Below are 21,190 nucleotides of genomic sequence, written 5' to 3'. Positions count from 1 at the left end.
AGGTTTAATAAAACGAATTAAAATGAGCTGCATAATATCAGAAGGCAGTGTATGGCTTACCAGCAATTTAGGGTCATTAGTTTTACTGGGGAAGCTGGGAAAGCTCAGATTATAATGCAAGTTATAATGTCATGATATTTTATTGTTGAAACACTAAGAATAAGAGCTGACAGAAACTTTATATGGATTATAAAGAGGACTACATCTGGAATTCAACAAGCACACATGGGTGTGACGGTCAAGTTGTCAACAAACATTTGGCAGTGTAGTAGATACTCTTTGTCAGCAGTATGCAGTGGTGCATTTTACTATTGGTGAGATGAAAGGTAGGCTACTGAATACGCACTTTATTAAACAAGAACAAACAATAGACCCTAAGGGGAAATCTGAGGTAAACAGAATTTAGTGAAGATTTCTGCTGGTTATTACCTGCCTCATGCTGTTTAATCCCAGTCACTCCATCATGCATGCTGATAAAGCTCTACTGTAAACTATGCAGTCTCCTTTGTATTCCCTACCAGCGACAGAACAATATCCCATCTGACATTCAGACCTGTACCTCAGTAGACTCCTGCTTTTTGCAGGCAAACTTCCATTGGAAGGCATTTTTTAAATTTTTTTTATGAACTGTAAGATCGAGTATCTGCAACTCTGGCAGTGATGAGTGTTGACATGCAGTCACACACAGAGCACATAATTTATTTAATAATATGTTATTCTCATCAATGTCAAGACTATGAAAAATGATTTACATTCATGCAGCCTAACCTCCCTGGAAGCTGAGGATGAACACCACTGTGACCTGGCATCCAGCTGGCAGATTGATACCCTAAATCAAAGTCAAACCTGAGCCAAGTGCTGCAGCCTAAACTGCCTACCAGTCATACGAATCATTTCTTGTTTTATTGGCTGATAATCTTGCTAATTTTTAACAATAATTTCTAAAGTAAAATGTAATAAAGTAATTTATGAAATATAATGATCAGCCAGTATAATAAGAAATTGTAAATCTTGAAATTAGAATAATGTTCTGAATTAAGTTTAATAATTTTACATTGATAGGGGGCACGGTGGCTTAGTGGTTAGCACATTTGCCTCACACCTCCAGGGTCGGGGTTCGATTCCCACCTCCGCCTTGTGTGTGTGGAGTTTGCATGTTCTCCCCGTGCCTCGGGGGTTTCCTCCGGGTCAATTGTGACCAGACTTGGTCAATTGTAATATTAGAATCTTGTAAAAGAACATACTAGATCAAATTGATTAAGGATATGTCACTAAAATGATTGCATTGCATCAAAGACATTCAGGGATGCTATGCATGTGTCAGGTCAGAGAGACATTACATGTCTGACAGTGAACTGACAATTGAACCACTATGTTGCACCACTATGTAACTCTTTGGATTTAGCAGCATCTGTATAATAATATGAATTGGTCTCTACCATCTCACATCAAGGTCCAAGCAGGTAAGACAGCCACCTTCTTAATGGCAGTGGCCTGAATCAGATGGGCATACTGATGTTCACAGCCTTGAACACTCTCTTCTTCTGGTCATGAGGACATACTGATTTGATTTTCCACATCAAAAAACAAGACTATACTGATAGTGATAAAGGTGGCTTTGGACCATGCCCAATTGCAGTGAAGTTATTTCATTTACATAGTTGCTGCCGAAGCAATGAATGTAGATTCACTAATGACATTCTGTAAGGTCTTTTGACACTGTGTTGCAGAAGGACATATAGGCAGTTCCTCTTAAATTTGTTACCTGCATTGGAAACCTCCAATAGCAGCGTACAGTTAGGAAACTGTACGCTGCTATTGACAGGGTCACACTCTCAAGTCTCTAGCAGATGCCAGTTTACACTGTGGGTCTGTGGGCCCTAATCAGCAAACCCCCTATTAATTTCAGATACCTCAAAGTGTGTCACTGTTTCCCAAAAGTTGCTCTGACTAATAGATGGAACACCTTGACAGCTTCCCTGACTGATTACATTAAATGGATGGAACAATTTGGCACTTTCTATGAGGTTACCTATGGGTTTGGCAGTACACAGTGAGGAGAATTTGGAAGATTTTGACCCAGCAGTCAGAGAGGGACTCCTGAATGCAATAGCCTTTAGAACCTGTGGCTGATATGTTCTCAGGTGTAAACTGTTAATGTTATATTAACGCTGTGTACTCTATTATCTGGATATAGCGCACCACCTGGTTGTAAGACTTGCTACAGAGACTTTTAGACTACAAAATATCCCTGTCTCAGGTTTCTAGCACATGCCCAATTGCACTAAGGACAGGGCCCTAAACTGCACCCCCTGCCACTAAAGTATCCCATGGATACTCAAAGCATTGCTCATCAGTCGTTATCACTTTCAGACACCTAAAAGATTGTTAATGATTTTTCAATAAGGTCACAATAAGCTTTTTCTTTCTTGGACAAAAGCATGATCATAGACATGGGCTCAGTGGTTTACAATAAGTGGTTCTATTCATTGTACATTTTACTTCAGAGAAAGAAAAAGTGGTTGTAATCTCATTCTCAAATTGAGAGGGCTGAATTACCTCTTTAAAGCTCTGTGATTTCAAATATTTAGGCTATCAGCCATTATTCATGTTGTGCAGTCCATGACTGGATCATGACATGACTGGATCATGTCAGTGGATTTGTGCAGTGCGTTTTCATATTCTCTTTGTATGGAGCACAGATGCTTTGCCTTCTAAGCACAAGCATTTGCCAGAAGTGACAGGCAGCCCTGCCATCTCTGATGGCCACATGCATAAGGAAAACATATTTGGATTCTTATTATTCATATGTACAACCATCCAGGAAAGATTTACTCTCCTAGCATACATTATAAAATTCTGTCTTACAGTGAACCAACCAACCAAACAACCAAACAACCAAACAACCAAACAAACTTTTCTGATGATAGTTCTGTGTTTCTTGGTACCAAAGTTAGATATCTAACTAGTACTACTAAAAAATGAATGAAAGAATCCACCTTCGATTATAAAAGCAATAATCTGACAAATAATTAAAGGAGTTATATGAGTTAATGTGTCTGCCCATTAACAAAGTAATTATGCTCAGTGATTAAGGTGTTGAGGTGTTGCTCAGACAAAACTACTTATTAGAAGTTTAAGCCAAGTTATTCTGCAGAAGAATTCAATTCAATTCAAGTTTATTTGTATAGCGCTTTTTACAATGGACATTGTCACAAAGCAGCTTTACAGAACATAAACATAGAACAAAAGATAAACATAAGGAGTAGTATAAAGAATTAATATAATAAAAATTCAAGATATATATAGTTCACAGTGTGTATGTATGCATGTATGAATGTATGTATGTGTGTATATGTATTTGTCCCCAATGAGCAAGTCTGAGGAAGTAAATGTTAGACACCAGTTGCACACATGGAGAAATATTTCTATACATTTAATTGTTTAAGGTTTGTTTCATGACTGTTAAGAGATTTCCAGAAGTAAAGCAGACAGCAGAATGATGAGTGCAATAAATTTCCTAATACATATCAAAGAACAGCAGAATCAGATTTCCAGAAGCTGTAGATATAATCAACATTCAATATCATAATCAAGGCAATTATTTTATTTTTGGGAACTGTATACCGATAAGGATGAGGTTGAAATAATAACCACAAGAGGGAAGCACATGCCATTATTTGATTAGAAAAAAACATTTTGAAATGTTATATTGATATTCAGAGAAAATGCTAAAGGCTGTTAAATCTTCTGTATTTTCTGAAATTGATCATGTTTTGTGGACATTGTTCACATGTTATCATGTTTTCATTAGACAGGTTTTTAACAAGAAGATGAAAATTTGAAGAGGTCTAATGATTTCTTTTAGTTTTCTATTTACTCTGAATCACTTGTCTCTTGTGATGTGGATGTGGTCGATGTGGGAGAAACTGTTCTCACCTGCCACAGCTTCACCACATCCGTCACCATGTGCATTCCATTTTTTCCACTCTCCAGCAGACCTGCTCTCAGCCTTCTGCTTAAATGCACTCTATTTACTTCACTAGCTAACATTCTCAAGTCCCTTTTGTTAAATCAGGCTGAGTGGCTTTGTCCTTGACAGGCTCAAGATTTGGATTTGGACTATGTATCCTAATCCTTTCTCACTTAGATAATAGTGAATAAATGTAAAAATCCTATCCTGCATAGAAGTGCAATGTTTACAAATGCAAAAAGGAGACTAAGAAAAGTGGCTTTTGAAAAAAGAAAAAAAAAAAAAAGATCACAAATAAGATTGATACCCAGAGAAGATCATAAAGTTGAAGCAAATGTTTCATGTTCAGGGTTTCATTTCATCTTGTCTTGTGTGTAGTTTTCACAAACTCTCCCACTGGCAGGTGATGAGGCGGGACATGTTGCTGAGGAATACATATGTATGAGGAAGTGGAAGCTGATAGCAGCTCTTTGAATGCATTCTCATCTACATTCAAAAAGCAGCACATCAGGGTTTTTTTTTTTCTTTTGCACAAACACGGCATGTAGCTCCAAAACAAAGTCTTCCGGCGTACTACCTCATTAGTGGCAAATCACGGTCTTGACATTTACACTGTAAGCAGCTGAAGTGCATTTCCATTTCCCCGGGAGCAAAGCAGAGCAGAACATTTCAGTTGAATTACATGAAAGATGTGGCAGAAAAGGAGGCAATGGCATCATGAAGAAAATACACACCAAACAAATCAAATAAACAAATATAACCAGCAACAGCACGAATGCTTTAACAACCTAGAAATATCGTATTCCTGAATGGAACAAAAATGTCTTATGCTGGCAGACTAGTTGCTAGAGGAAATTTATTGTCAACCCACTTGCATAAACAAAACGCTCAATTATGGATGTCTTATGTTGTTTTCTATGTTAATATGACATATTTTCCATCATAAACTCCCGACTACTTCCTACATTTTTTAGTAGGCAGATTTTCCATATTAGCCTGAATTGAGCTGAGATAAGATGAACGATTCTTAGCTGTTTTTTGAACTATCACTGAGAATTTATCCTTGAGAGAAGATCATCCTTGGCGTAGCCTATATGATATCTGCTGGATTCAGATGTTTTCCTGATAGATGTCCTCCAAGGTCACGCGTTATGCGGTCAGCAGGCCTTGAAGCAAATACATGTAAGATGGCATTGACCTTAGAGGGACATTGTTATCACAGCATACTTTTTTTAAGACCCGCTAATGATAAGATCTTCTGTCAAGGGAGTTCAACACGCTGTTTGAGATTAAAGGCATGTTCATTTCCATGATTCCACAACTACAATTAGAATATTTATAATGTAAAAATTATGATTGTTTTTTTTTTTTTTTTAGAAATTTGGAAATAATATATATCAGTGACTCAAGAATCACATTACAAAGGCATTAAAAAAGGTTCCTTGATGGTTTTTAAGTCTTCCAGTTCTCACTTTTTTTTTTTGTAGGGGAAACCTTATGTACTACATTTCTACACAGACCTTTTATGGAATCCATGAAGAAAAAAATTCAGTGTTAGGTTTGCTAGATTGAACCTGACTTGGAGGAATGTAAGGGTGTTTCAAGTTTTTTTTATGTTAAAAACCCTGACTATTGATAACTGATGTGCTCATGACCCAAAACCTGGCTTTTTGAAACCTGAAAACATTCTGGTGGAATACAGGGTGCTGGAAACATAGATACGATGCCCTTAAAAATGATTTGCACTCCTTGTAACAATGAACAATACACACAAAAACCAGACATTTTCACTCAAATAAGAGAAGAAACAATTTATTTTTCTTCTAACAAGAAAGCATTGTTAACACAACTACTTTAAAGAATATTTAAAATATATTATGATATTCTATACATGCAAATAAATGATCAGTCTTTAAAAGCTACTCAGTTTTTTTCCTGGGATTTAAATATGGCCGCACACATGGAAACATCCCTTTGTCATTCATTACCACTGTAAAATCCAAAGAACATTCAACATTACAATAACAGATTGTTGTGGACCTGCACACGTCAGGTAATTTATATAAATTATTCTTTTGCAAGATTCTTTTACAAGTGTCACAGGTGTTGCTGATAATTTGTTTTGTTGAAACATTGCACTAATTGTTTTGTAAGTGCATTGGGGGAAATAAAATCACATGAAACAAATTGACATGAGGTGTCTGTATGTTTGTTAACTTATTATTATCCATCCATCCGTTTTCTGTAGTGCTCATCCTAAGCATGGTCAGGGGATGCTGGAGCCAAATTACAGAAGGTCTGATCACAAAGCAGGTGACACCATTGTAAAGCACATTGCATACATGCTCACATACAATTTAGAGATGCCAATCATTCTACAAGTCTTTAGACTAGGGAGGAAACCATGGTACCCAAAGTGCTAGATGGACTGTATGTTGGAAGAAATGACCAAATTTGTCTAACGGTGAATAATAGCTCTTTGCCATTAAATGGCAAAACTCTATGCAAATAAGACTAACTGGATGTCACCTACAGTCACTTTTAGCAGTAATGGACTAGTAACCGAATTTTTATTTGCAGTCATTTTCATTAGAATAGGTAACTGTCTGAAAATCTGAAAAACAGTGTATACGAGACACATAATTATGATTTCATTTGACAGAATCTTGATGAAATTAAGAGAATGCAGCTGTTGGCACTGACATGCAGCATTCTGCATAGAGAATATTTAATTAAATTTTATTTCATTTAATAACAGCACCGTGCACAACTCAGCGTGTCTGTCCAAGATGTTTCATGCTTTAGAATTTTCCTGCTGTAACAGTTCTATTAATTTATTATATAATGTCTGTGAATAGTAAGTGTTAGGGTAGAAAAAAAACTTCCATTTGCTCCAGGCACAGAAGACCACAATGATTCTGGCTTATAAGTTCTTCTTTTCCATATTATTTATGTAAAAATGTACAGATCTATCCTGCACTACACTGATGTCTGTGTAACCCAAATTAATCCTGTGCTTAAACGGATTTAAAATGTGCATGCAAATTGAAAGTCTTTTAGCAGATCATCCTCCTGTTTAACTCCAGTCAGTGCACCAATTCAGTGAAATAATAAACAGGCCCCGCCCACAAACCTCTTTACAGTTGCTTAGTCTATTGAGTCGGTTCACTGATTCGATTCTATTGAACTATGATCTATGATTGCGTTAAAATGAAAAATTCTGCCTAATTTCTGTTATTATAAAAAATAAAACCGCGTTGTCTTTTGTCAACAAGAATTTGTACAATTTGAACACGACATAAAAAAGGCACTTTATTTCAGTTCTGCCCGTTTAAAGAGTTGTTTAAAAGGTATCGGTTCTTCGAGAATCTCTGTAATGACAACAAGCCCCGCCCCTTAAGCCCCGTTCCCATCCTACAAGCCCGCCTCCTCATGGAGTACACACTACGAGCGCGGATAAAACTTTTTGAGACCTCTTACTCACGTTATTATCCCGAAATCTCGTCTCACAGCTGATGACATTAATGCACGGAGACTGCGTGATGCCCGTATGACGTTTACTTAAACAAAAGGAACCGGTAACTTTGGCTTTGGGTTTGTTTCTGTCGCTGCTCCAAACTTCAACTCACACAAGAAGTTTGCATTGACTGTGAAGACTGGCTGGTATGTCAGTGTGTTCCTCGCTTTCTTTCTGCCAAACTGCAATAACAGCACGATTAGATGTTTTCCAGCTGTGTGCGTGTTATTTATAGCGTATATATATATGTATATATAACATCAGTGGACAGATGCGCACAGCGCGCGCGCTTGGAGGATAAGCTTATTATAGTGAATATATAAACACATCTTCAGTAGTCTTTCATCCGAGCGCGTTCACTGTCGTGCAACAGCTTCAATATTTTGTGTAGTAATTGAAACTTGACATAACCGTGTAGCAAAAGTTGCCGTAGCATCCTTATCTCAGGAAGAAGATGATGATGATGATGATGTGTTGAGATACCCATAGACCTTTTGCTTTTTAATATTACCATGCTTATTTTTGTGTCATACCTGCTTAAATCACCATATGATATAGAGCACATGTTATCTGGAGTACTCCAAGTCTTGCACATTTTAGTTTTTCACCTGCTCTAACACTCCTGACTCTGATGAGTTACAGTAGGACTCCAGGACCAGGCTTGGGAAACTGTATTAGAGTATTAGATCAGTGTTTCAAGCTTGGTCTTCAGTCTGGGGTGTGTGTGTGTGTGTGTGTTTAAAATCTTGGGTATTTGAATATCTGACAAATTTGACATTGTGGCTTCTACAAAACTACAGTATTTATTTAGAGATGCAAAATGTTTTTTGTTTTGTTCCATAGGTTATGGTTAGTGTTATGAGTAGCATAGCATTAATTAGCTGCATTAATTATCTCATAATTAATGCATTCACAAGTATACTAAGACAAATGATTGTGTGTGTGTGTGTGTGTGTGTGTGTGTGTGTGTGTGTGTGTGTGCACGTGCGTGTTTATTTGTGTATATGAGTATTAGAGAATTGGATACACTAAAATGTGCGGTCGCAATTAGGGAGCAGGATTGTGAAACCCTGTACGATGGAATTTGCATAGCAGTGAGTTCTTGGGTTTCATGACTACATGTGGTTTTTCATCCTCATGTATTTTTTTTCAAGATCATTTGAAATGCACTAGTCAGGAATTTCATTAAGCTAATAAGCAAAGGGATTTGGGTTTGCTTCAGAAAGCCTTGTAGTGTAATTCTGTGTATGTAGGTGTAATTGTCTCTGAATGACTGGTTGTAAAACCCGTATTGTCCTCAGGCCAGCTGTTAAACATGACAAAGCAGTGTAAAACACAGTGCAGAAATTATTGCAACAAAAGGATGCACATCAGGCACCAAATTTTGCACAGCGCACACCACTAGCAAGCTACTGACACATTTTCCTGCCTGATGATTAAAATCAATCAACTGAACAAAACTTCACGGTACAGTGCTTTCAGTTTAGTGCAAACTACTCACTCTTATTTAGTGTAAGCAGTTAAATAATAATAAAAGTTAGACTTTGATCACTCATGCTGTGTTATTTGTGTAGCTGCCTCTAATTGGAAATAGACTTGAACTCAGCACAGGGTGTGTGGAAATGGTGCATTTGAATACACATGCTGAGTGTAAATATGCTCTGAATACTGAGCAATACATACTTAATTATCGGTGCCTTACATGTAAACCATGCATAGAGGCGATTAAGGTCTCTTGTAGGGGAATTTCCATTTATTTGCATGAATATTTATTAATGGCTATGATGTGACTGAATAAGAAATACCAGTCATTAATAGACAGATGACATAGAAGACCATTGTGTATTACATGTAAATCACAAATGTAGATGAAAAGAAGTTGTGCTATGAGAGACGTATGACTCTTTTCTGATTCAAGACCATAATGCTGTAGATCAGATGTTCAGATAGTGGAGCTACTCCCTCGGGGTATCAAAATTTAGACATGTACTTTATTCTCCTTCGTAACCACACTGTTTCAGTGTGACCACAAAGGGTTCAAGTGTCTTGGATTTTGTGTTTTTTTGGATGAGAGATCCAGGTAGGTTGCTTTTTCAACTTGAAGTATACTTTTTTTACGTTTTATTATATGAATAATAAAATTTATTGATCAACATCAATAGCATTTTATGTCTAAATGAAACTAAGCCATTTCCCCATAGAAAGGACTTCAGGTACAAATGTATTTCAAGTGGTACAATATACAGTATATGCAGAATGTTTATACACCTCATATTTAATAAAACCATATACTTCTAAATAGGTATTATCATAGAGCTGACATATAAACTGTAACTTGTCATAGCTTGAAAAATCTACAGGTCAATTATTTTGAGGGATTTTTTTCATTTTTCTGTCTCTGTCCCAGTTCAGTAACTCTTTACTTTTTCTCATGTGATTGATGATTCAGAGAGAGAGTGTAGAGGCCTAGGTGTGCGTTCACATGCCGTTCGTGTTGGTGCGTGTGTGTGTTTGCGTGTGCACAGTGATATGGTCTGATTATTAACACAGATGATTCATGTTTGTGTAAATGTTCTAGTCATGTGTGCCCTGTGACTGGTGATCTCTGTCTGTATAGATGTTTGAATTATAGTGTTTAATTGTGTACGTTAGGGCAGTTTGGTCCAACGTTGGTCCGTCCTCTCAAGTTTGTCTAAAGAGTACAATTTAGCCAAAAGTGTACAAACGTTATATGTATTTCAGCATTAATCATGTCACATACACAGGCACATTTTTAGGCTGAATTACTTGTAGACTTCTAAGTATTCAAACCAAATAAAACTCATTTAACAGCCTGAATCATATCTACAGTGGTAAAGTCAGATAACTATCAGTCAGTTTTTTGTTTTTTGTTTCACTATTACACTTTCTACCACTTGGTGTTGCTATGAAAGGGGTGTGGTCTATGTGCCTGTTAGTCCCTTCCAGTAAATGAGGTGTGGCCTCTGTATGTGTCAGTCTCAGTGAGGGAGGTGTGGCCTCTGTGTGTGTCAGTCTTAGTACAGGAGGTGTGGCCTCTGTGTGTGTCAGTCTTAGTACAGGAGGTGTGGCCTCTGTGTGTGTCAGTCTCAGTGAGGGAGGTGTGGCCTCTGTGTGTGTCAGTCTTAGTACAGGAGGTGTGGCCTCTGTGTGTGTCAGTCTCAGTGAGGGAGGTGTGGCCTCTGTGTGTGTCAGTCTTAGTACAGGAGGTGTGGCCTCTGTGTGTGTCAGTCTTAGTACAGGAGGTGTGGCCTCTGTGTGTGTCAGTCTTAGTACAGGAGGTGTGGCCTCTGTGTGTGTCAGTCTTAGTACAGGAGGTGTGGCCTCTGTGTGTGTCAGTCTCAGTGAGGGAGGTGTGGCCTCTGTGTGTGTCAGTCTTAGTACAGGAGGTGTGGCCTCTGTGTGTGTCAGTCTCAGTGAGGGAGGTGTGGCCTCTGTGTGTGTCAGTCTTAGTACAGGAGGTGTGGCCTCTGTGTGTGTCAGTCTTAGTACAGGAGGTGTGGCCTCTGTGTGTGTCAGTCTTAGTACAGGAGGTGTGGCCTCTGTGTGTGTCAGTCTTAGTACAGGAGGTGTAGCCTCTGTGTGTGTCAGTCAGTACAGGAGGTGTGGCCTCTGTGTGTGTCAGTCTCAGTGAGGGAGGTGTGGCCTCTGTGTGTGTCAGTGGCATGATCTGTCAAGCTCAGTGAAGGATATGTGGCCATTTTTGCCTTTCATTCCCAATGATCAAGGTAGACAATACGGAATTCCATTGTATTATAGCTCATTCTTGTTGATCAGCTTAGGAGAGATGTTTAAAATTCAATTTGTTTAACGTCTAGATTGTACTCATCTGGGTTTCATGAATGGTCACATATGTGAAGATAATTTTTTTGTTTTTTTAATTCGAGAAAGAAGTGTCATGCTGAGCCTACACTGTGTGTGGTAGAGAAGTCATGGTCAATGGAGCAAGGATTTAGCCAGTGGCCTTTTCCTTATCTTAGACCCAGCATCTCATCAGCATTCTTAATTTACACATCTGTAAGGCTGTTATGCAACCTTGACCTCACACGTGGCATACCATGACACGAACACAAGAGCCTATGAATTGGTCAAAATAAAAGCTGTGCTGTGTACCCAGTTGCTTCCTTTCAGTTATATTCAGAGATTATACTGTACAGCATATATACATTTAGAGATATGTACTTGGGAAAAGATGGTCTTTGTATCCCAGCCTCATCCAAAGTTGAACTCTATGGTTAGGAGTATGGATACATGATTAGCAGATGCAGAGGTCTTTAAATGTCATGTGAACAAGACAAAGCAAGTGTTAATAGACTTTTGATGCAAATATAGGTAGTATTCTATGTACAGTATATTGTTACTGATTCGACTACAGTGTGATTTATCACTCATTTTGCTGCCTGCTCTGGCAGTGTGCTAAATCATATGGCAGCCTCCAGATCTCCAATACCACAATACAGCACAGAGTAACTCATAGCTACTTATTCTGTTCAGTATGGGTTTACTAATGAGTTTCCCAGCCCGTGGCTTGTTGTGTGTTATGGTACCAAAAAAAGAGTGAGAGAGAGAGTGAGAGAGAGACTTTTTTAGACTTTTTAACATCCTTTATTTGCACAAGTCACTTAAAATAACAGCAATCAGAGTGACTCAATAACTATATATATAACTGTTGTAAATGTATAACACAAATAAATAAATAAATAAATAAATAAATAAATAAGAGTATTAAAATAACTCAAATAAATGAGGTAAACTGATAATAATCATCATCTTTAGCTTAGCTCTGGTGCAAAGATCAGTTCTCCCTCAATGACTGTGCATAGAACATTCTTACAACACCACACTGACTGAAACATGTGCAGGTTATTCATGCTTTTATAGAAATTAAAATCAGTCAGTACTCTTGATTTAATAAGTCTGGAGAAGATCACTTTTGACTCACAGTCTGTATATTGAGCAATCTTGTTTTTTCGGCTCCGGTATATTGCCATTTTTGCCTGACCAAAGACAAAATTGCTCAGTTGTGAGAGAGAGTGAGGGAGAGAGTGAGGGAGAGAGTGAGGGAGAGAGTGAGGGAGAGAGTGAGGGAGAGAGTGAGAGAGAGTGAGAGAGAGTGAGAGAGAGTGAGAGAGAGTGAGAGAGAGTGAGAGAGAGTGAGAGAGAGTGAGAGAGTAAAAGAGTGAGTGAGAGCATGTGTGTGTAGAGATTCCATTACAGAGAACTAGACAGCGTGTGTGAAAGAGCAAGAGATGATAAGAAAAAGATCAAAAAGCACACAATTTACATTTCATACTCACTTTCACTTCTTGTTTCCTGTTTGAACTAATTCTCTAAGCTCAGTTCTAAACTCCATAGCTTTGCTTAAATCATGACCACCAATGCACACTTAGCTGTTTAGATAGATGGAGTCGCACAATGAGATCAGGCACAAAGACATTTAAATTTTGTTACAACTAATCACAGGTCACAGACACATTAGCATTTCTGTTAAGTGTAACATCACTCTGAGATGATATTTCAGAATGCACTATTTTAGTCACTATTTTAGTACATGGGTTTGTTGACAATAGCTACTGCTGACCTGGAGCTGCTGTCTGATCTCTGGCTTCCTCTGATTGTGAATTAAGTGTCACACTCTCTACAGGCTTTTGATAACACCCACACACACACACACACACACACACACACACACACTGAAAGCAAGATGAAAAACCTTAAACTACATGTGAGCTGTGAGTGTGTATAGTGTGTGTATGTGGGTAATTCTGGGGAGCAAATCAAACACAGAGTGTCGTGACCCGGGCCAAGGTGCAGGAGGTGCGGTATTTGTTGGGATTCTCTAAAACGACTTCCCTGCTTCAACAGCTGCCGCTGTGTGTGAATGCCTCTTTGTTACCACAGCTGTTTGCAGAGAGAGAAGCAAGAGTGCACCTTAGCCCTCATCAAGAGAGAGACAGAGACAGAGAGAGAGACAGAGAGAGAGACAGAGAGAGAGAGAGACAGAGAGAGAGACAGAGAGAGATAGAGAGACGGAGAGAGAGACATAGAGAGACAGAGACATAGAGAGAGAGAGACATAGAGAGAGACAGAGAGAGACAGAGAGAGACAGAGAGAGGGAGAGAGAGGGAGAGAGAGGGAGAGAGAGGGAGAGAGAGGGCGAGACATAGAGAGAGAGACAGAGAGAGAGCAAGAGTCAGAGAGAGAGCGACAGAGAGAGATACAGCGAGAGAGAGAGAGAGAGAGAGAAGAGAAAGAGAAAGAGAAAGAGAAGTGATGGAAGATACTACAGACTCAGCAAAAAAATTGAATTCTACCAAGGTCTATTGACCATAGATGACAAAAAGAATTGTACAATTTGTGGTAATAATTTTAAATGAAGTTTAACAAAAATATTTCATGCTTTATAAACAGTTATTCTAGACTAGGTCAATATTGACACAGAAGGATAAAAGTTGCAGGGTCATTTGGAAGACAATACTATGGTTAAAGCCAATGAAATACAGTTTTAATGATCATATATAGTGACAGAAACACATGCCTGCCCCCTCCACTGACAACCAAAGAGGTTTTGAGCATTAATAAGGAAACAGTGTCTGGGAGTGTTGCCTGAAAACAAAACCACCTTCACATGTTTCCTATCTTGAATATAGTCTCTGCTGTTTTGTGTTGACTGCGGTGTATAAGTGTTCTAGTAGTACAGGTGATGTGGTTTAAGAACAGTTACAAAAGACATAAGACACAGCAATAAGACACAGGTGGTATGTGAGAGTATTAAATAAAGTGAGGGTGGAAGATGGCAGGTTAGCATTCTAGTAAAATTTATGTAGTACTCGGAATGAATTGGCTTGGGCATGCTTTGTTTAAAATAACCAATCACAGGCTTTCTCTCGTAGTGTTTATTTCTGTGGAATTCTTCTGATCCCTGAACTGACAGAGTGCTCTGAATAGGACCTCAGTGTTAAAATAATTGTGCTTGTTGAATCAAATCAAACATCGTCAATGCAGAGCTGAGTGCATTGTTTTTGCCACAATTACCAATTAGATATGAAATAGGTGGAGCCCTTCATATCCCTGCTGCTGACTGGCAACGGAGACCTGTTGTATAGTGCTGATTCTCTGGAAACATCTGACTTCCAGATGTTCTGCCTGGTTTTCACGTTTCTCACCCCATCTTCAGACACACTCGTTTCGTAGAACTGAAGACAAATTGAAAATTCCTGAAGGTTTTTCTCCTTGAAAGGCCTGAATGTTGTGCTGTGTATCTTTTTGTTAAAAAGGTGAAGACTCGCTTTGCTTGAACACATTGTCAGCATGACAGAGTGAGTGTTGTAGGCGGGACAGTGAGCAGACTTTCAGCGGACGTTCCTGTTAAAGCCATCAATCTCAAAATCCTTCAACAATCATCGTGTTCATTCGATTGGCTAGCTTTTCCTTCCACATAGTAGGAGTTATTGTAATAAGCAGTGCCATTATGGGGATTTGTCTGTCCATGTATGTGTATGTTTGATTCTGTTCTCTTTTGTGCTTCTTATGTGAATCCCTTGCTTTTATAAGAGTCAACGCTAATTGGCCCAAGAAAACATTACATAATAGGATTTTAGAAGGGCTTTAAAACAAATGATGAAATGATGCAGTTGCTGGCAGAGGTTCATACTTTTGGACTTTGTACTAGTAGAAGATCCTGAAGTGTAATGCGTGATGTAAAGTTGTGTTTAGCTCATGCTGGATGGAGCATGACTTCCTCACTGCAATCTAGGGGTCAGTTGGAGTTCTGGCGATTAGCTCTGGCCACCTGTTAATCCTCTTAGCCTGGACACCCTGATGGTTCTTCAGTCAGGTGTCAGTTTCATCTATTTTCTCCATCTTGCTCAGTATCACAAGGCCCAGGAGGGAGAATGAGAGAGGGATGGTGTGTGAGTAGGAGTGATGGAGGGAGAAAGCTAGATCGGAAGTGAAGTTCCTCAGCATGAGTTGAGTTTCTCAGATGCTGTGCAGAGTTTTGACTGTTGTCTTCAATTTCCAAATCTCAGCGCCTTCATAAGCAGGTTATGGTTTATACACCCACCCTTCTATTAGCCCAAGCTGCTCTTGTCCCATCAGCCTTTTCATGATGTTCCATAGTGAAAGTTTTCATCCATGTTTTTAATTTGAATATGTATAGGATAAAACGACTTTTAATGATTGTCTGAGGTGTAAAATAGTCATTTAGTTAAGAAGGAGATAGAAACGTGTGGAATAAATAACATGCTTCTCGTAGTCTTGTGTAGCCAGACCTTCACACTGATTTCAGAAGGTCTGCACTCCAGCTTTTATTGAACAAGGATTGTGTAAGAAGGCATCTGAGTGACATATAAAGCAGCCAATAACTGTTTGTTTTGTTCAGTGTCATGTTTAGGGGCATGAAAAAGTTGATGTAACAGACAAGTGTGCAAACATAGAACATTCATTTAAAAAAAAAGTTGTGCGAATTTATGAATCTATACTGTGAGCTTACCATCATTTGGAAAATTCAACCTTAACTGTACTGTAGAGGGTTATTTGAGGGTCACAATGGTTTTCAGATGGACGTTAAAAAAGCTTGACACACACGTATCCCAGAAATTCTGTAGAATTCAACTAATCAGGTGACAACCGAACTAAAGCGCTGAATTGAAACAGTAATCCATATTTATTTGTTAAGGTTTTTTTTTAGAAATCCAGAACCATCAGCTGTTTCTCTGCTAATTATAAATGAACTCTGACACATTGACTTGCTTTCTCCTTCTCTCACACTTTAATTTAAACACATGAGAACCTTGATAAATGCATTTTTGTTGTTTTATTTGGGTTCAGAGGAGATAAAGGTTTCTCTGGATGTAATAACAATGAGCAATGATTTAAAAATAATCAAATAATGAAAAATAATCACATCAAATGAATCAAATAATTTAATTATGATGCTTCATTGTTTTTTATGATGTTTAATGTTTATAATGTTAATTCATTAATTCATTAATTCATCTTTAGTAACTGCTTTCTCCTGGTCATGATTGTGTAGGATCCAGAGCCAATTCTGATAACATTGAGGTCCACTGCTAGGCACCATGCGAACACACACACACACACACACACACACACACACACACACACACACACACACACACACACACACACACTTTCACCCCTAGGGGTAATTTAGCATAGCCAATCCACCCTCTTGCATGTTTTTGTAGTTGAGGTACTGTAGTAGGAAACCGGAGAACTCTTAGCAAGCTCACATGTGGAGAACATACGAAACTCCATACAGATGTCTTTATAATGTATAGAAGTATAATCCCTATAAGCTATCTTTGGCCATCTTGTGCAGCCCTAATTTTATTTATTATAAATTAATTTAGTTTAAGGTATTTTATTGGGTTAACAATGTTATATTTGTATTGAGTTACAAAATGAGTTAATATTAAAGAATAATATATATAAAAAGAGAAAAGAAAAAAAGAAAGCAGTATTAGTAACTGTTTCTGTGTCTGTGCTTTTCAGCTGGTGTGGAGTATACTGACGAGAAACTCTACCCTCACTTCTGGAAATCTCTTGTGTTCACTTCCCCTGCGCGATGGGACACACACTCCTGGTAGTCGTCCTGCTCTTTGCCCTCAGCAGTATGAATTCTGCAGGTAGGAGCTGTTTTCCTCATCATTCCTCCCTTCTCTCTCAGCACTCTTAACCACAAAAAAGCCAGCGAACTTGCTCCAACATGGCACAAAGACACTTTATCATCTCTTTCCCTTTGATTGATTGCTAATTTATTACCAGCAGCACAGAGGGCTTCTGTGGCCTGACTCTCATGGCTCATAAAGACAGACATAAAGATGTTCTTTCAGGCTTTGAGATGGCCACTGTGTTAAAAAGTAAAAGATGACAAATGTGTGTGCTTCAGGTGAGATTTTAGTACTGAACTGCCAAGACCTCAACAACTACAACACCTCCATGAAAACATAATAAAAAAATAAATCAGTTGCTGAAGTCTTGAAAAAATGTTCAGACCCCAGTCTGAGTTAGAGTGAGTGAAGTGTGATGTTGATGTGTACAAGATTTCTATGTCTTTAGCATGCAGTATGAAACATTATGTGTGTGTGTGTGTGGTATGTGTGAGTGTCAAGGGTGTGTTCCCAATGACTCGCTCCTATTTCTGGATCTCATGTTGGGAGTCAGGCGGTGTTGCTTGTTTTGTCAGGTCCACACAAATCGCCCTGCAATTGGAATTTCCCCGCTCCCTCCCATCATCAATCCAGAGATGCTGTGGTGATGTGCATTAAGAAAAGTGCTGACAGGCCCAATCTCTAACTTGAAGTCTATCTGAAGAAATATCCTGTTTACACACAGATTAATTTTTTTCACATTTTTCTCAAGCCCAACACAGAGCACATTGAACCACATGATCAGCCATGCCACACATCATGCAGCAAATCAGAAGGAGAAAAAAAGACAGACAAATACCAAAGCAAAAAAAAAACAAAAGCTCATAAGAACAATACTGTTTGCCAAGTTCTGGTTATTGGCTTGAAAGCTTTTTTGTGTCTCCTCAGGGAAGAATTATATAGTATATTTGAATCTCTGCCTGTACCTGAAAACACTCTATAAAAAAGACAAAAAATGTCGTGTTCACCACAATACAGGACATGCTAGGACTAACAGGTAGCAACTATCTTAGAAAAAGCTCTGGAATGGTTTCTGAACCGGAAACGTAGGCACACGATGTCTCCTCAGCCTGAACAGCCCTTGGGTTAAGCACCTTCTCCTGCTGTAACCTGCTGTTTAAAACAATGAGCTCACGGAGGAGCCTCTTCCTTTACATCATTCATGCCAGAATTGTAGCATTCCTCCATACCTCCAACATGCCAGAAATACAGTGACCTACGCTAACTTGAGCAATGGACTGTCTGAACTTTAATTTGGGAAGAAAAAAATACATTGTGTTAGATCTGTAAAAAAAAAAAAAAAAAGCATTTGTGCAGTATGTATTGTCTTTTTATATTGCCAAAACATCACTCATTGTCCTCATTGTGGTCTCTGGGTCCTAATTAGTCTGAGAGTAGCCTGGATTTATGGAGATTAGATGACAGCTAGAAACCCAAAATCATATTTTCACTGCTGCTAAAGATATGTTTGTGTTTTCAACAAGATAAGTCACTATTTTCTTTTGCCTTTGGAAAGCTGAGACCTGCCCATAATCTAATCTGCTGCGTTAACATTTCGGTCATGATTCATTCGACATGGACTGCTGAGGCAATCACATTTCAGTTGATATATTTTTGTTCTTGCACTTTGGTTAATAGAATTCAGACTGTTATTCATAAATATATCTGATTGGGATATAAAGAAATTTTATTACTGGTACACTGGACAGTCTCAAACCCCTAGCTGTTTAATTTGTATGGTAGCTGCACAGAGTTTGTAAAAAGCCCAGGTTGTGTAACCTGGAAAGCCCGCGTTGTGTAGATATGTATGTCTTTCCAGTTATTAGATTAATATCTGCACTAAGTGTGCATTGGTGGTTATGATTTAAGCAAAGCTATTCGAGTTCAGAACTGAGCTTAGAGAATTAGTTCACACAGGAAACAAGAAGTGAAAGTGAGTATGAAACATGTAAATTGTGTGCTTTTTGATCTTTTTCTTATCATCTCTTGCTCTTTCACACACTGTCTAGAGTTCTGTCATGGAATCTCTACACACACATACATGCGCGCGCACGTGCGCTCTCTCTCTCTCTCTCTCTCTCTCTCTCTCTCTCTCTCTCTCTCTCACACGCTATCTTCACTTTCTGTCTTTTTCTTACAATCTTACACTGTCTTCTTAAAGCATGTTGTATACCTCATGTCAACCATGTCCCTGGCTGCATTATGACACAGAGAAGCTTACTGAAATGGAGAACACGTTGGAAATTGAGCCCGGTGTTAGTTTGTGCCAGTTGCCAATAACAGCTTGGGTAGGATGTTGGTTGTGTGTTGTGAGCTCTGACCGCTTCCTCTTCTGTCATCACTCCATCTCTTTTACATGGTCATGGGAATTTGACATGGAAGTATAAGAGTCCTTCTCTGACTACTGGCAGTTTGATTTGCCAGTGAGTTTGGATGAGGCAAAAAAAATAATCGGATGAAGACTGGTGCAGAGGAGACAGCAGTTCATCTATGTCATACTTATGTCTTTTTTACACCGGCATCTTCAGCATGAATTCATGTAATGAGATATGGCACTCACTAAATACGCCTTGTCACTATAACAGCAAGGCAGTATGTTGGTGCAGCAGGTAGCATCAAGGTTTGGTCCTGAGCTTGGGTTAGTGCCTGGCTCATGTTTCTGTGCCTTTTCTTTTTGAGTCCATGTGAATTTCCTTAGGGTTCTTTGGTTTTATTGTACTGGCTAATTCTAAATTGTCCTTCGGTGTGAATGAGTGGACAAATATGTGCATATGCATAATGACTTGCACAGTATATAGTAATTATGTAGGCTACAAAGGACGATTGGATGGATGGATGAATGAACGAATGACTATAAAATGGCTGGACAAGACACTCTGACTGACTGTACCAAAAGATAATCGAGTTTAATACTACAAATCATAGAAGGTGAAAACTGTGGCCCTTATTTATTCATATTTCTGGACCTACCTGAGCCAGAAGATTCAAAAGTGTCTAAATCAAAAGTGTCAGAAAGGCAGATGAAACTCTAAAAACGATTGCTGTTCTTTACAGAATGTCAGAATAATGAAGCACGTTATTTTTAGTTGCTGAGATTACTGTAGGTCTGAAAGGGTTAACAGGTTTTGATGCTTATTATTTAGCAATGGCCTATCTGGCCAAGGAAGGAGTGTGTTGTCGAGACTACAGACCCCAAACACTGAGCAAATCCAGCCATGGTTGCGAAAGCGAGCCGTGTTTGTTTAGTCTGGCAGTCTGAAAACCAAAGATTTTACAACATTGCGCTTTTATGTTTCATTTAAAAATCCCTTCCAGTTTTCCGTCACAGAATACCTGGCTGAGTGTAAAAAGTGTGTATGAAAACTGATTCACTATATGGTAATATGCAAATGATTAGTGTGCAAATTATCTGTTTGCGTGGAATATAGTGGTTTGGACTGTCTCCCCTGTACGCCAGTGCCATGGCTTACATTACTCATTGCGCAATACTTTCTGGCAGTGCACACACACACACACACACATATACACACACACACACACACACACACACACACACACACACACACACACAGTGGATTTTGAGGGACAGAAAGCAAGGGGGACAAGAAGGAAGGGGCAGAGTGCATAGAGAAGAAATGCATGAGCAAGATGGGAGGCAAAAGAAGGGGAGAGATATTAAGAGGGGCAGAGAATGGGAAAAACACTAAGATGGTACAGAGAATTCCATTGGTGGCTGAGAAGTGGTAGAAGAGGATACGTGTGTGGAAGCAGGAGATTAAGAAATAAAAATGAAAAGGAAGGAGAAACAGAAAGAATGAAAAGAACAGTGAGTAATGCATTGAGAAAAAGAGAAGACATGAGTGAGTGAAAGGGAGAAGGTAGGAGCAAGAGAGAGGAAGAGAGAGACTGAAACTAACACAAGGAAAAGATAATAGGAGGAGAAAGCATTCCCTACTTTCTAAAGCAGATGTTGCCAGTTGTTCATTAACCAGACTTTTCTACTGT

At 38.7% G+C, this 21,190-nt stretch overlaps 1 protein-coding gene across 2 annotated transcripts in view; it reads left to right on the top strand.

Annotated features, from left to right (window-relative positions):
* Positions 1 to 7,402: 7,402 nt before the first annotated feature.
* Positions 7,403 to 21,190, top strand: part of tgfbr3 (transforming growth factor, beta receptor III) — a 91,230-nt gene continuing 77,442 nt past the window's right edge. For both annotated transcript variants that reach the window (XM_060867805.1, XM_060867804.1), the window contains exons 1-2: positions 7,403 to 7,636; positions 17,028 to 17,161. In XM_060867805.1, coding sequence (XP_060723788.1) covers positions 17,101 to 17,161 — 61 coding nt within the window. In that variant the 5' untranslated portion in view covers positions 7,403 to 7,636; positions 17,028 to 17,100. The remainder of the gene's footprint in view (positions 7,637 to 17,027; positions 17,162 to 21,190) is intronic.

This window comes from Tachysurus vachellii, chromosome 4 (assembly GCF_030014155.1).
Source record: "Tachysurus vachellii isolate PV-2020 chromosome 4, HZAU_Pvac_v1, whole genome shotgun sequence".
Lineage (NCBI taxonomy): Eukaryota > Metazoa > Chordata > Actinopteri > Siluriformes > Bagridae > Tachysurus > Tachysurus vachellii.
Note: the sequence above shows the minus strand (reverse complement) of the source record. Positions and strands in the feature narration are given on the sequence as shown.